Source organism: Lontra canadensis, unplaced genomic scaffold, assembly GCF_010015895.1.
Source record: "Lontra canadensis isolate GAN:19392208 unplaced genomic scaffold, GSC_riverotter_1.0 scaffold2, whole genome shotgun sequence".
Taxonomy (NCBI): Eukaryota; Metazoa; Chordata; class Mammalia; order Carnivora; family Mustelidae; genus Lontra; species Lontra canadensis.
The window spans coordinates 20,316,251-20,332,283 of NW_022630996.1; the positions used below are offsets into that span (position 1 = coordinate 20,316,251).

Below are 16,033 nucleotides of genomic sequence, written 5' to 3' on the forward strand. Positions count from 1 at the left end.
AGCAAAATGTGAAGTCTGAATATATATGAATATAAATGAATTTGAGTACATATATATATATATATATATATGCACCAGGACTTAAGTATTAATCTTAGGAGAGCAGTATATTGTTATTCGAGGTTGGTGGAATAGCTTAAGTAATATCCTAGTGGCCTAAATTTATTATTGGCCCCAAAGGTTTCTAATGTAAAACTGGAAGTAAAATAGGCTTACTTATATCATTCAATTTTTATTTGCTTTCTGGGAACATCTATATAATCCCATGAGATAAATATTCTCAGTTATTATTTCCACAAGCAAGCAATTTTTCTCTTCATTCATATACTGCCTTTGGATATATGGATTTTGTCAAATTTTTAAAAGTTCTTTTGGTTGGTAGAACTACTCTTAAAGGATAAACTCATCAATCATAGATTTTCTGGACTTTCATAACAAAATTTAGGCCTTAAATTTGCAACCCTTTTGCTGAAGACAATTTAGCTTTTAAATTTAAAAATCTTTTTCAACAGACAAAGCTGTACAGTGTCTGAATAATGTATTCCTGGTAAGGGACAGAGTGGATTCTTATAAAGAGTATCAGTGGCATGTCCTTGGCCTGATCAGGATGATTTCAAATGGAAAGTTGAGAGGAAGAAGAAGTAGCTTGATAAAACTTTAAAACTAGATATTATCAAAGGCAGTGGTTATAACACAAGAAGGCCAGAAACAACAATTTATTTTAGAGAGAGAGAGAACATGAGTAGGGGTAGGGGCAGAGGGAGAGAGGGAATCTCAAGCTGATTCCTGGCTGAGCGCAGAGCCCCTTATGGGCTTGATCCCAGAACCCTCAGATCATGACCTGAGCCTAAATCAAGAGTCAGCTGCTCAACCAACTGAGTCACCCAGGTGCCCCTAAAATAAATACATAAATCTTAAAAAGAATAATAATCATTAGTTTTAAGACTAAGAAATTTGAGTCATCTTATGGAGGAATTTAGCTGGAAAGGTAAAACACAATTTAGTGATAGGTATTTTCACATATATCAGAATAGTAAACATTATATATATATATATATATATATATATATACACACACACACACACATATATGAGAAATGTATATATATTAAAATAGTAACCACATTTATATATTTATATACATATATATGGGAAGGAAATAACATGTTACCCTCTGTGTATCCTCTTTTGGGTGGTTATCTTCCTGAGGGAAATTCTTCTTCTTCTTTTTTTTTATCATTTGATTTTCTTTTTTCTTTTTCTTTTTTTTTTCTGAGTAAGCTCTATACCCAAGGCGGTGCTCAACCTCACAACTCCAAGATAAAGAGTTACAGGCTCCACCGAATGAGCCCACAGGGCACCCCACAAAGTGTATGCTTTAATCCCCATCACCTGTTTCCCCTCCTCCCATCCACCTCCTCTCTGGTAGCCATCAGTTTGTTCTCTAGAGTTATGAGTCTGTTTCTTGGTTTTCCCCTCTCTCTTTTTTTACCCCCTTGGTTCGTTTGTTTTGTTTCTTGAATTCCACATCTGAGTGAGATCATATGGTATTTGTCTTTCTGACCGCCTTATTTGGCTTAGTTGGCAAAAACACATATTCTTGAAGGGGGATCTGAGTAGTACATGTTCATGGCTGCTACAAACCCAAACCGTATATTTTTCAATACTGGGGAGAGCATAGTGAAACATTATCTGGGCTGATTTCCTTTGTCTTCCCTTTATTTGACTCTAATTTTATTGCTTTAAGTTTCTCAGCTTCCATTTTATCCTATTTTTTCATATGTCAGGTGTACGATATGGATGCTTATATTCATGTATAATTTTATTTAAATTGACATACAAATAAAATACTGTTTGTCAGGATATGAGGTAAAAAAATTTTCTGAAAAGATGTGGGATTTTAAAAACTCAAGAGTTTTTCATGTTATTCTTCTAGTCTGGAAGCAAGAAGAATTTGTACGCATTAACCAGTCTTTCACTGGAGCTGAAAGGAAAGCTGCTCTATGCGAACTTCTGGAGAAAGAGACCCAGATAATTGCTTCCGTTGGGAGGCATAGATACATCGCATACATGGCAAACCGGGAAGCATCAATACAAGCTTTTTTGGATAAGGTTAGTAAAGTAACAATTATTTAAATAAGAATGTATCCTGAGTTTAAAAATGTAGAATAATAAACTAAAGAAGAGAACTTACATTGTACAAATTTACATGTTTAAAATTTGTGTGGGTGTGTTCCTTTTTTCTGTTACAGTTTTAGACTTTTAACTGTGGCCTAGACTAATAGTTGACAATTATGATGAAATCAATATGTTCTTGACTAAAAGGTTTTGGCCATGAAGGAAAAAATAAAGCTACCTTCCTTGTGACTGTTCATTTAGCTTTAGGCTGGCTCTGGAAGTTAGATGAATTGCACACCCTGATGAAATGGAGAATTATTGAAGTCACAGAATGTCTGGGTTTGGGATGTCTCATAGAAACCAACCTGGGGAAAAGAGATTTGTGTTTTTGCTTTTGCTCACCAGGTCATTAACTGACTAGAACTTTCTGATCAAAAGCATCTATGATTATTGAAAACCATGAAAACATACACTTAAGGGAAAAACTAATTACCTTTTCGTGTTGAAATGGCCCATTTGATATTGATTGCATAGCGTGTTTCCATAGTGACCGATCTCCTTTTGTAAATCTGATCTTTCCCAACAATTAAAAGCTATTCCAGAAAAGAAGAAAAGAGAGTTCTTCAAGATCTTTGCCTATAGTGACTCTAGTTGTATGCTTCTTGTTATTTGAGCATACTCATTCTTAAAAAACTTGTTTTTTTGATACTATAAATGCCCTCTCATTTTACTAATACACTCTCCTGTTTGATCTCAATTTTTCTTGTGGCTTTAACTACTACCTACAGGCTGGAACTCCCTGCAGGTCCAAACCAGACCCCTCTCAGGAGCTTCCAAATCACATATCCAATTGCCTGTTGTTATTGCTCTCTGGGTGTCCCAAGAATACACCTTAAGTTGACATGTCCACACTGAAATTAAACCATCTCACTGGTTCCTCATCTCCAAACTGATCCTATTTTGTAGCACTCACATAATCTGTCTTCATGGATGTTTCATCATCTATGTATTTGCTTCAGGCAGACACCTGGGCATTACTCTTGACATCCCATCCAACCACCAACCAGTTTGTTTTATTACTTTAATGATCTTCTCAGTCCTTTATTTCTATCTTTTCAAAGCCACTACTACTGTGTATAGGGAAATGGCTCTGCCATAGCACCCTTGTGGTGTAAGGTTACCCTGATGACCTTGCCTGTACCCGAACAGGCCAGGCAGGCGAAGACTTGAACCACAGCTAATCTGAATCCTGGTGGAATGCCTTGTGATCCTGCTGGAAAATGAAAGGATGGGAGGCTTCTGAAGAAATGCTGTGGAGCAGTTCCTTTCTTTTGCTCCCCTGGGTCCCCTCAGAGGCGGTCATGAGAGGTCTTGTAATGTGTATGTGAGCTTGACAGTGATTCAGTTGAATGTGGGTTTCCTTCTCATTTGGATCACTTTCTGTCTCCAGATGAGGCTCAGCCTCCAGTCTCACCTCTGTCATCCAGACCGCTGCCCTAGTGACCTCACTACACACAGCTCTGCTCCTGCCCCTCCTTACTGTCCTCAGGGAGCAAGGATTTTCGTCATCGATCCTCAGCACATCTCGCCTGTCCTGCTGTTGTCTCACTGTCATCTCTCCTCGCAACTATAGCTACACTCCTCCGGCTGTGCGTATTCACTTGCACAGCCTGAGAAAGACCACGTGCCTTCTTCCATGCGTCTGCCTCTAGTGTTGCCTCCACACAGAGCATCCTTTCCCTCCTTCCTTAGTAGCTAGCTAGCTACGTACCCTTCAAAACAAGCTGATGCCCCTTCTCCCAGAAGGGATCTGCTGATCGTCCTACTCTAGCCTGTCCTATACACTTTCATGAGACCCTGTTTCACTTTTGTTTTAGTACATAGTGGTCAGTTTTTTTATATCTACTTACATATCTGTATTTACATCTGTGAATCATTCTTAGATCCTGAGTTTCTGAACCAAGAGCAGTCTTTCTCTCTGTGTCCTCCTATCCTAGCAGGGTGCTGATCATTGAGTTTTACTAAATGCTTGTGGAGAAGGCAGGGAGGAAAACAAGGGACAGAAATAATGGTTGTGTAATTTCGTATTTCAGGTATTATCAAGAAATTAGGCACTGTAGATACTGTCATTTCAGATTCTTGAACCTCTTCATTCTAGAAAAGCTGGAAGCATAGTATTCATATTTTTCCAGTCATATTTCAAACTAAAGTTATTCCTTTAGCAAGTTTCTTTATCTTGAATCCGGCTTCACCACCAGGAACTGTGTTCCTTACGTGTCTGATCATTAACCTTACCCACAAGGGTAGCATGGACATAGGGCAGCAGAGACCCAGAATGTTTAAAGGAGCTGGGGGCCTCTGAGGTGCGGTGGACAGGGAGGATGAGTGGCACCTGCCCTTCCTCATTTGAGGCTAGAACTTCTACAGGAGTTCCTAGTTAGGCTTTCTCTGATGCTTTGTTTGCTATAAACTACTTTAAATCCTTCTTGTTAATACTTATATAGTATCTATCCTACTTATGTCTTTATACCCCCTCCCAGCCTACCCCACCACCCCAGGCTTCAGGTCTAACATTGTATCTAAACCTTTTTTGAATTATAAAGAGATCGAGTCCCCATATACAATATTGACTCCGGAGCCGGTTGATGCCCATTGCTCTTTCTCATGAAGAGACTCTACGAAGGTCTTGAAATCTCACCAAAAAAAAAAAAAAAAAAAAAAAAAAATTGAGGTGGAGAAATGTTGTTCACAAAAATTTTCATGAGAAAGAAGGATGTGGTCTTAGTCTTTTTTTTTTTTTTGTAAAAACTGTTAAGTTTTTAGGGTAGGAACTAAGACCTGAAGGATCCTAAGTGTAGAAAGAATTGCCAAGAAGTTGGAAGTCTTTTGAGTGTTGCCAGAAGAGAAAAAGAGAAAGTTGATTGAGGAGACAGTTGGAAGGCAATGGGCACAATGTGACTTTTTACTAAATAAATGATTAAGGGCAAGATTTTTTCTTTTTCTTTCTTTCTTTCTTTCTTTCTTTTTTTTTTTTTTTCTTGTTGTTGTTGTTAGTAAGAGGAGATGGAACAAGAGAAATGATTGGGGCTTAGTGTCCACACTGATTCAAGACAACACAAAAGGATGCAAGGAAGACCAGAAGACTGAAGGAAAAAGGGAAAAATTAGCCACAAGAACTTGTAGAAATCAAGGGAAAGGTTTTTTGTGAGTCATAGGTTTTAGAATTTGAATTCTAAATTCACAGTTACCTCAGCTGATAAACCAATCCTCAGGCTAAGATTTAAAGGAAATGGACATTTTAGCTGATACAAAGGAATCTTACCTTAGTTTTGACCAAAATGTTGTTCAGGGCAAGGAAAACACATCCACAGGTTGGCACTGCTACTCTTGAAGTTGATCCTAATCCATTACATAGCTTAATTAGTCTAGTCCTTAAAAATATTGACTAACAGTGACTTTGGCCTACTTTTAACCTGTTATGGTAAATTACAAAATCTTTGTTATTCTATTTAAATTCATTTAAATCACTTTTTTGTATAGATGCCATACTAAACATTATAGAAAACAATAGAGTTAGGGGCGCCTGGGTGGCTCAGTCTTAAGTGTGTTAAGTATCTGCCTTCAGCTCAGGTCATGATCCCAGGGTTCTGGGCTTCCTGCTGGGTGGGGAGTTGGCTTCTCCCTCTCCTACTCCCCCTGCCTCTGCTTGTGTTCCCTGTCTCGCTGTATCTCTCTCTCTGTCAAATAAATAAATAAAGAAAGAAAAGACCAATAAAGATAGATTCTATAGTCTTTCCTTGGAAATACTTCTACAATATCTACTCCTCTTTAGGCCTGTCTGCCTCTTCCCTCCCCCACACCTAGCACTGTCTCTAATATTCAGGTGGAGACAGTGCTGATTTCATAAAACTTGAAGTAACTTATTATCCAGCAGTTTTTTTTTATTACTAAGAAAAAGTAGCTTATAATTAATTAATCCCTGAAACTAATCAATGTCAGAGTTTTTCAAATGTCAAAACTAATGATCAGAGCTATAATGCAGACTTTCAAATCCGCATTTAGCTCTGTAATGTATAGATATATAATGAAAATATTTATTTTCCTATAATTTGGAAATAACTTTGGAGAATAAAATTTTATGTTTGGTTTTAGTTTAACTTCATTGTATTTAAATATTACATGGTTTACTGAACTAATATTTTATTTATTTATTTATTTATTTTTTTAAAGGATTTTTATTTATCTATTTGACAGAAATCACAAGTAGGCAGAGAGAGATATTGGAGGAAGCAGGCTCCCCACTGAGCAGAGAGCCCGATGTGGGGCTCGATCCCAGGACCCTGGGATCATGACCTGAGCCGAAGGCAGAGGCTTTAACCCACTGAGCCACCCAGGCGCCCCTTAATATTTTATTTTTAATCCTCTTATCCTGCACATAGAATTTCTGAGTAATGAATGCTGTTATTTCCAATAGTCCAATCAAGGCGTTAAACTAATCAGCTATTATGGATTCATACTAAGTCTTCATTCTCCATAAAAGGCTTAATCTAAAGATTTTTTTGAAGTATTAGTTAAATAATCTGTAATTTTAACACCTTTAACACATCAAACATTGACCTTGGCAGCCAATAGAGATGAAAAAAAGCAGGCCAAGAAATTCGAATAAGAAAGCATCAGCCAGTTTCTAGAGTATCTTGGTTTCTCTTCACCCAAACTGTGTTAAAGAGACAATTTGAATTTCTTCAGGACATTTTCTCTAGAGTCAAGGCCATTTATTTCTTTGATTCATATACCATTTCTCACAGTCACTAGCTAAAAAAACTGTAGTCCTTGTGAGCTCTGTCATTTAAATTTTTTTTTTCTCCCCCATACTCTGGTGGCCAACAGTTAATGAGATAGGAAAAATGCAACCGATTTCTGCTTCTCTCTGAGCACCGTAGTTCACAGGGGTGTCCTCTGTGTATGAACAAAACCCCTTTGCTGTTGTAAAAGAAAAGTTGATCACTACGCAGTAGCTTTTGGGGGGTTAGGGTTATTCTTAATTTGTGCCCTTGTGGACCTGAGTATTAATTTAGGAGGAAGAAAGCCCTCCTCTCCCAGTGCAGTCATTTCTCCTCTTCTGTGGAAGCCTGCTGCTCTCAAGGTTTTTGTTATCTCTCCACCTTCCCTTCCTTGAAATGTGTCTTCCTGCTGTTCTTCTGTTTCTCTCCTCTGGAGTCTGCCCTGTCTCAGTTGTTGGCAGCTTAATGGAATTTGTTACGCTCCTGTTTTCCAAAGCAATTTAAGAACATGATTGTTGTACATCTTTTATTACAGCCAAAGCATTCAAAGAAAAAAGAAAATAGGAAAGAGAAACAAGCAAGGTTGATGCATTTTCCTGTGTCAGAGTTAAAAAAAAAAAAAATACCTTAAGGCCTGAAATCAAAGAAGCTTAGACTTGAATGAAGACCAAGTTATCAGTGTTGGCAGAAATATATCCAAGTGTAAAAACAGCTTTGTCAAACAGAATTTTTTTCTATCTTTTACTGCTAACTAGAGAAATTCAAACTTCAAATCCAGGATTCTTTGATTATATTGCTCAGTTCCCTTTACTCTGGCTAATTCCTGGTTATTCTTCAGGTTTCATCTTGGATACGATTTTCTTTTCACCCAATAATTGCTTCATAGCAACCTGTGGTTAGTTTCCTATTTACCTGCAATCATCAAGCGTAATCACCCTTTATTTTAATTACTTATTTTCTTATCTTTACATGTTATTAGACTTGAGAGTTCATGAAGTCAGTATATTATTTTATTTACTCTGCCTAATTCACTGACTAATATATAGTAAACACAACAAATATTTGTTGAATGAATGAATGAATGAGTATGGTAGGCCCTATCAGATATACAGAACTATGTGAGAGATTTATTTCTTATAATCTTTCAGGAGAAATAAAATTAACAAACAAGATAACTATAGAACAATTTGGATTTAAATTTCATTGCCTGAGTGATTGAAATAGACACACTGCATACTTGTGTGTGTGCATGTGTGTGTTCACAAGTAGCAAATGTGTTCACAGTAGCCCTTCAGATACCAGCAATGTCATTGGCTCAAAACATAGTAGTTAAGAATTTTTATGGAAAAGGTAGGGTTTGGATTAAAACTTGGAGGGTGGGAAGGATTTGGACATTGAATGTATTTGGAAAAAATCCAAGGTATTACCATATCATACCATATTATATAGTGCTAAAAACTTGGAGGGGAGATGGAGTTAAATCAGTCTTACCAGCTAAAATACAATTTAGTAGATGAACTATGCATTTTATTAAAAAATAGTTATGCTTGAATTATTAGAAATGAAGTAAGTTACTGCCTGCAGAGCAAAAGGTTTTGTCCACATTACTGAAAGAAAGGACATTGCATTTAATAGAACCACCCTGAAGAAAATTGCATGGAAAGATAAAGATATTAGTTAGACTTTAAAATATCACAATATGAAACTTAGCCTAAGATTGCTTATACCTTAAAACTTTTAAAAAAGGAGCCTTGAAACAAACATTAAACTTTAATAACACTCTGAGGCCTACCCCAAACAAGGCTATATCTATTTTAAACTATATATATATTTATTTGTTTCTAAGTAATAATAATTAAATGACTAAATATTTTCTTTTTTAAAAGTGGTTTTTTTGTTGTTGTTGTTGTTGTTGTTTTTTGTTTTTTGTTTTTTTTTTAGTAAGAGCAGGACAGAGAGAGAAAGCACATGAGCAGGGGGAGGGGCAGAGGGAAAGGTAGAAGCAGACTCCTTGCTGACGAGGGTCTCAAAGGAGCTTGATCAAAGAACCCCAGGATCACGAGCTGAGCTGAAGGCAGACTCTGAACCAACTCAGCCACCCAGGCGCCCCTATAAGATATTTTCTTACTGAGCTATTTCCCTTTTATAATCCTTTATAAATTTGAGTTAATTCTATCAGTCTGCTAAATTGTAGTACATTATTTAATATTAGGTTTATGCCCTAAGAATATAGATTTATTGTAGGCTTACAGCCTCTCATTTGCTGAATTAAAACTAGAACTGGAATCTAAAGTTTCTGATGAAAATTCCTAGCTCTGAACAGCACTTATTTTGGCTTTGTTCAGAAAATGCTGCCATTCCTTTGAAAACATATCAAATAAAGTTGTTTTTAGATGGTTCTTTTCAGTTTTCAATGCAATTTAGCTAATATGAAATGCAAAAAAACATTTAAAAGTAATTTAAGTCTGCAACTAAAAATTCCTCATGATACTGTCATTCTAAATACAACCTTATATTATTCTCTATTTGGCTAGTCTGCATTCCTGATGATTTGTTCCTATATGTGGGCTTCTGTTTAAACTTTAAATTGTATCAAATCTAAGATTTAAATGGCTTCAAGTATGGCATAAATTGGACTGCAGGTCTCCAAAGCAATTACCATTCAGCATATAAAAAATCCAGCCTTTGGACAATTAATAGTCATCATCAAAATAGCCTTGTCTCTGACAGATTAACATCAGGGAAAGAAATTGAGCAGCTTTATTACCACAAAGGAGAGGAGAAAATAGTGAGTTTTCACTATGAAATTTCTAGGTGAATGCATTTTTTCTTAAAGTCTCAGTAAGAAGGAACAGGAGCAGTGTCAAACACAGATTTAATCTTCATTAGAGATTGCAGTGGTGTCTCTGGTGTCTTACTCCACACTCTGTCTCCTGAATTCTTAGCCCAAGAGTCTGCAGATGAGTTTCAGGGCAAGGGAAAGCCATTTTTAACCCTCAGTTCCTGGGGTGGGCTAGGTTGGGAGGCACCAATCCAGATTTGGAAATAGGGAGTGAGAATAGGGAAATAGGGAGTGAGAATAGGGAAATAGGGAGTCCCATCAGCTGGGACCATAGCACTGCTAAGATAGCTAAATATAGCTGTTTGACCAGGACATCTGCTTTGTAAGGAACTGTGAACTTGTTATAGATTTATGTTATGGAAAACAAAACCTTAACTCACAGAGTCCCGTTTTGTAGTATCTGTAGGTCTAATGCCTTGAGGATTATAACCGTTGCTCCTCAAAAGTTGTTTTCAATTGGCAAAGCATGATCAAGACACATTTCTATAAATCAATATAACCAAGCAGATTATATTTTTACACATTCCAAATAGCATGCCTTTTCCCAAAGGGTAATGAGTTATTCCGTATACCCATTAAGCCATCCGACATACTGATTAGTACAAACTAGTAGCAAATTCTGAACCCTGTAGAAATGTTTGCACTTCGGCAGACTGAATAGCTCTTTTATATATATATATTTTTTCCCTAAAATGTTTTACTTTCCCATGGTCTACAAATTCCTCAATTAATTTCCTCAAGTTTTAGTGATACTTTTTTCATAAAGCGTATGATACTAAGTTAGCTTTTAACAGAAGTAACAAAATTATTTTTTAACCTTTCATTAACCGATAATTATAAACATAATATTATTTTTAAGTGTTCAGCTCCAAAGGTATGGAGAACATTGAGTGGCAAAATAATTGAGATGGATACACAGTTTACCATCAGAGCCAGAGAGCTGCAGAACATCTATAAGTGCATTCTACTGAAAAATATCTCTCAAGATGAAAGGCTGGATGTACTCCTAACGCTTAAACATACTGTGAAGGTACATTAACTTTCTCTTAGTTTTGAGGTATTACTATCAATTTTTAAAAAATGAATACTACAATAAACTGTCTTATATCAATTGTAAAGATGATTAATCAATGTTTATATACATGAATTTATTTTGTCAACAGCTGTATTGTTTTGGTGTACTTCGGGGAGGATGTGGTTTATGCATTAATATTTATCTAAAAGTTCTCAAACTATATATTATGATATGTAATAAATATAAATGTAGCAAAATGAATATTCTAAACATAAATATACCCATATCTATGCAGCGGATGCAAATACATGGGGATTAATACTCAACTCAGTTCAATAAAACAGCAATTGTCTATATATTGACACTTTTCAGTGAAAATTTTATTTTTAGCAGTTTTAAAGTGGTATTAGAATATTTTAATTTTTTTCTCTTTATTGACTTAAGACACTTTAAGTGGTTGAGTAGATGGTTCTTGTTGGAAAGTAAGTCTCCATAGATCTCTTGTATTTCTCCCCATTTTTTAAATTTTTATTTATTTATTTTGGAGAGAGAGCAGGAGTGGAGGGAAGCAGCAGAAGGAGAGGGAGAAGCAGACTTCCCAACACTGGGCTCTATCCCAGGACTCTGAGGTCATGACCTGAGCCACACTTAACCAGCTGAGCCACCCAGGTGCCCCCATTTCTTCTCATGTTGAGAACAAAGGCATTGACTCATTTAGGCATTGACTGCCTTTGTCCTGGATTACCTTTTTAAAGATGTTTGTGTAGTGACTAACATTGGAAGATAGAAATAGTTGGGAAGAAAGTGAGAAGCAGTAGGTCCAGAGATTGGAAATGAGTATGATATCCATGGTGGGCAGTAAAAAAGCCAGATTGGAAAAAAGAGTGCAGGTAGGGAAGAATACAGTTAGAAATCCTCCTAATTGACATACTTAGGAACATAAACTGCTTAATGACAATAGTAATAAAAAGAAAACAAAAACAAAGGGTAGGCTTATAAAAATAAATTGTGCATATCTTAAATAATATGTTTAACCTAGTATATCTACATGTATATTTATTTAACAATATTTTGATAGAGGATTAAGGCCTTTAAGCATGATTCAAATTCTGGATCTATTCATTATGGCTATATTATATTAGATAAGTTATTTAATATTTCTGAAAATCGGTTTCATCATTTATAGAATTAGTTGCTTAGAGGATATAAATATATGTGTGTATATATATGTACATATATATTTATAAAATATAAATAACTATAATCTATATATCTTAGTGCTTACAAATAGGGAGCCCTCAATGAATTATAGGTATTACTTTGATGACATTACTAAGGGAGACCAGGGAATCTTAAACCTGAGTACACATTAGAATCATCTGGAGAGCTTGGAAGAGCAAGATTCACAGAGCCAGGAGAGAGTTTGAAAGAGAGAGAATATGAGAATCAATGAATAAGGGATAATATCTAGGCCCCATTTCAGAGAAGTTAAATTGGATCCTCAAGTGGGAGGGCAATGTTAAAACCTTTAAAAATCTCCCCTAGGTCATTGTAATATGCCTTTATGGTCAGGGACCCCTGATACAGACTCTTGAGTTAGCTTTACCAAGAATGTATTAAAAGGTGCAGAAGAACATTATTTTACAGTTACACTGACTTCACGTTCTGACTCCTCATTCAAACTGTGTTTCTTTTAATCCTCTCTTGAGCAGTTGGAGCAACATACTTCTGTTTTACTACTCATAGATCCTACCTTAATCACCTGACTCCTACTTGGGGCTTTCCTTTTCAACCATACTCATTTCTGTGACTTTATCAAAAAATTATTGTAAATTATACAAATTTTCAGAAAAAATATGTAAAATATACGTATATATACAATTTAACAAATATGAAGTCATCAACCATGTAACCTGTCTCAGACCCCAGAACAGGACATTGCCAACATTGTGAGTATCCCTCTTTTTCTTTGAAATCCCAGTTCACCTTCTCATCCCCTAGAATGTTGACTTTCACAGCAGTCATTTCCTTGATTCTCTTTATATTTTTACCACCTATGTATGATGTATGTATGTGTGTGTGTGTGTGTGTATATATATATATATATATATATATATATGTATCTACATATATCTTTAAATAATATAGTTTAGTGTTGCTTACTTTTGGATTTTATTTAAATGGAATGATACTGTGCCTTGCTGCTTTTGCTCAACAACATTAATTTGTAAGATTGGTTTGGTATTGTATATAGCTGTACTCATTTCCGTACATGTGATATTCTATCAATATATGTATTCTATGAATAAGCCATCACTTATTTATGTCATCAATTTATTTGTGGATATTTGGTTGTTTCTAATTTTGAATTATATGAACAATGATTCTATATGCACATTTCTCTAAAGCACCTAAAGAGTGGAATTGGTAGATTGCAGATTACACATATCTGAAGCTCTACTAGATAATGTCAAGTTTTTTTCCAAGTTAGTTGAACCAATTTATACTCCTACCAGTTTCTTTTGGAATTTCTTCATTTTAGAATATAGTTTTCAGTTTGGTGATAATTTTGAAAACTAACTTAGTGACTTTAAAAATTCTGTACTGAATATGTTTGTGTTTTATATAGGAACATGAATGTAAACTGACTCAGGAAATTCTAGAATTGATTGACAGAGAGGTGGACCTTATAATGAGAGGAGTCAAACATTGTAATCTTGAAGGACTCAGAAAAAGAATTGCAACACTCTTTTTTCATTACATCAAAACACCTCTATTTAATCCAGAAGTTGCAAGACATCTTAAGGTACTCTACTTTTTTTCCTTTATTCCTTTCTCAGAATTCTGAGATACGCCATAGTAAATTGAAGTACATTCAAATTTTGTTTTAATGCTTTAACTTGGGGTCCATGTGGAAGACCATCTTGTTGGTGAAATCTCTTTTGAATGATTGTTTTTTATGTCAATAAATTAAATATAGTCATTTAATTTCTTCTGTGTTTGTATTTTTAAGTTTGAATTCTTCCCTACTCTCTGAACCAAACTGAATATTACACTGAGCAATCCTATTCTCTCACACTATCATGCTTTTGAACATACTGCTATTTCCTCCTGGAATGCTGTCCCCTACTTCACTCAGCTAACTCTTGTTCATTTTCTGACATTTAATTCATGGGTCCCTTCCTTCATGAGGACTCAGAGAGAGTTAAACTCTTCATTTCTGGGATTCTACATGTGCCTTGTTTGTGTTTCCTTATAAGACTTATTGCTTAGGGACGCCTGGGTGGCTCAGTTGGTTAAGCGGCTGCCTTCGGCTCAGGTCATGATCCGGGCATCCTGGGATCGAGTCCCACATTGGGTTCCTTACTCAGCGGGGAGTCTGCTTCTCCCTCTGCCTGCCATTCTGTCTGCCTGTGCTCACTCTCTCTCTCTCTCTGACAAATAAAATCTTAAAAAAAAAAAAAAAAGATGTATTGCTTAGTCATAGTTATGACTGAACAGATATCCTGAGAGAGCTTCCAAGTGTAACATGTATTTGAATTAAACTACCATTTCCAGCTCCAACATGCTTAGGCCTCTATGAGGATTTTGCTGTCTAGAGTCAAGGAAAGTATCTTACTGCCTTCTTACTGTCCAAAACTATTTAAAAACACTTTTAAGTTTGGAAGGGAGCGGTTTACTAAAGAATTCTAAATAGTGTTATATTCTAATGATTATATTTAGAAGATTTTATTAAGAAGCCGGCTAAATATGTATTTTGCTCTTTTTTTGATGTAAAATCTCAATATTTAGATAAAACTTTTATTTTTTATTTTTTATTTTTCAAAAGATTTTATTCATTTATTTGAGAGACAGAGAGAGAGAGAGAGAGAGAATGAGAGAGAGAGAGAAAGAGAACATGAGAAGGGGGAGGGTCAGAGGGAGAAGCAGACTCCCTGCCGGACTCGATCATGGGACTCCAGGATCATGACCTGAGCCGAAGGCAGTTGCTTAACCAAATGAGACACCCAGGCACCCTAGTTAAAACTTTTAGAAAAATAAAATTAATTTCATATTTTATTTTAAATGGATTTTTATTTTTTTATTTGTTATTATTTCTTAAAGATTTATTTATTTTTAGAGAGAGCAAAAGAAGGAGAGAACACATGCAAATGGGTGAAGTAGAGGGAGAGGGAATAAGAGAATCCTAAGCACACTCCCCACTGAGCCCAGAACTTGATGTGGGGCTCGATCTTACAACCCTGAGATCAGATCTGAGCAGAAACCAAGAATTGGATGCTCTACTGATGGAGCCACCCTGCTACCCCTTTAATGGATTTTTTTTAAAAAAGATTTTATTTATTTATTTGACAGAGATCACAAGTAGGCAGAGAGGCAGGCAGAGAGGGAGAGAGGAGGAAGCAGGCTCCTCTCTGAGCAGAGAGCCCAATGCGGGGCTCGCTCCCAGGACCCTGAGATCATGACCTGAGCTGAAGGCAGAGGCTTCAACCCACTGAGCCACCCAGGTGCCCCCCTTTAATGGATTTTTAAAAATTAATTGTATTGCAAGAGAATATAACAAAAAGTCGGTGTGCCTGGCTGCCTCAGTCTGTAGAACATGCAACTCTTGATCTCAGGATTATAAGTTTGAGCTCCACATTGGGTGGAAAGATTAGTTAAAAATAAAATCTTAAAATATATATATATATAAATATAACAAAACTCCAAGAGAAAAATTGCCCATTATATTATTTCTTATTCAAATTAATGTTCTACTAGCCCAAGCTACCTTCTGGTCCTCTATATACTTAACTCAGCTTTTATAAATTTGCAGTAATAGATTTTAATATTCTACACATTCACATAACAAATTTGACTATTTGGGGTCACTTTTGACAAATGCAGTCATGTAATCAATAGCACAATCAAGATAAGAAATAGTCTTGCCTCCTCCCCCTGAGTTCCCTCATGCTGCCACTTTGTAGTCACCCCTTCCCCCAGCAACCTGACCCTTGACGGACAGGGGTGTGCATTGTATATCTATGGTTATACCCAAGCCCATGTGTCATATAAATGGAATCCCACTATATGTAACTTTTTGAGAACAAGCTTCCTTCCTTTAGCATATTACATTTGATACTCACCCATGTTTTTGAGTGTATCATTAATTTTTGTTAGAGTTGAGTAATATTTTTGTTGTCTGGGTATACTAGAGCTTTTTTAGCCATTCACAGTTATAGAACATTAGACTGTTTTTTAGTGTTGGGCTTTTGTGAGTAAAATCACTACAAACACTTG

At 35.9% G+C, this 16,033-nt stretch overlaps 1 protein-coding gene across 2 annotated transcripts in view; it reads left to right on the forward strand.

The window, feature by feature from the left end:
* The window catches only part of IQUB (IQ motif and ubiquitin domain containing), a 45,318-nt gene that overhangs the window by 21,779 nt on the left and 7,506 nt on the right, over positions 1–16,033 (forward strand). Inside the window, exons 8-10 of one of the 2 annotated variants that reach the window (XM_032870248.1) lie at positions 1,937–2,112; positions 10,601–10,771; positions 13,386–13,562. In XM_032870248.1, coding sequence (XP_032726139.1) covers positions 1,937–2,112; positions 10,601–10,771; positions 13,386–13,562 — 524 coding nt within the window. The remainder of the gene's footprint in view (positions 1–1,936; positions 2,113–10,600; positions 10,772–13,385; positions 13,563–16,033) is intronic. The other variant, XM_032870258.1, reaches the window with a different exon arrangement.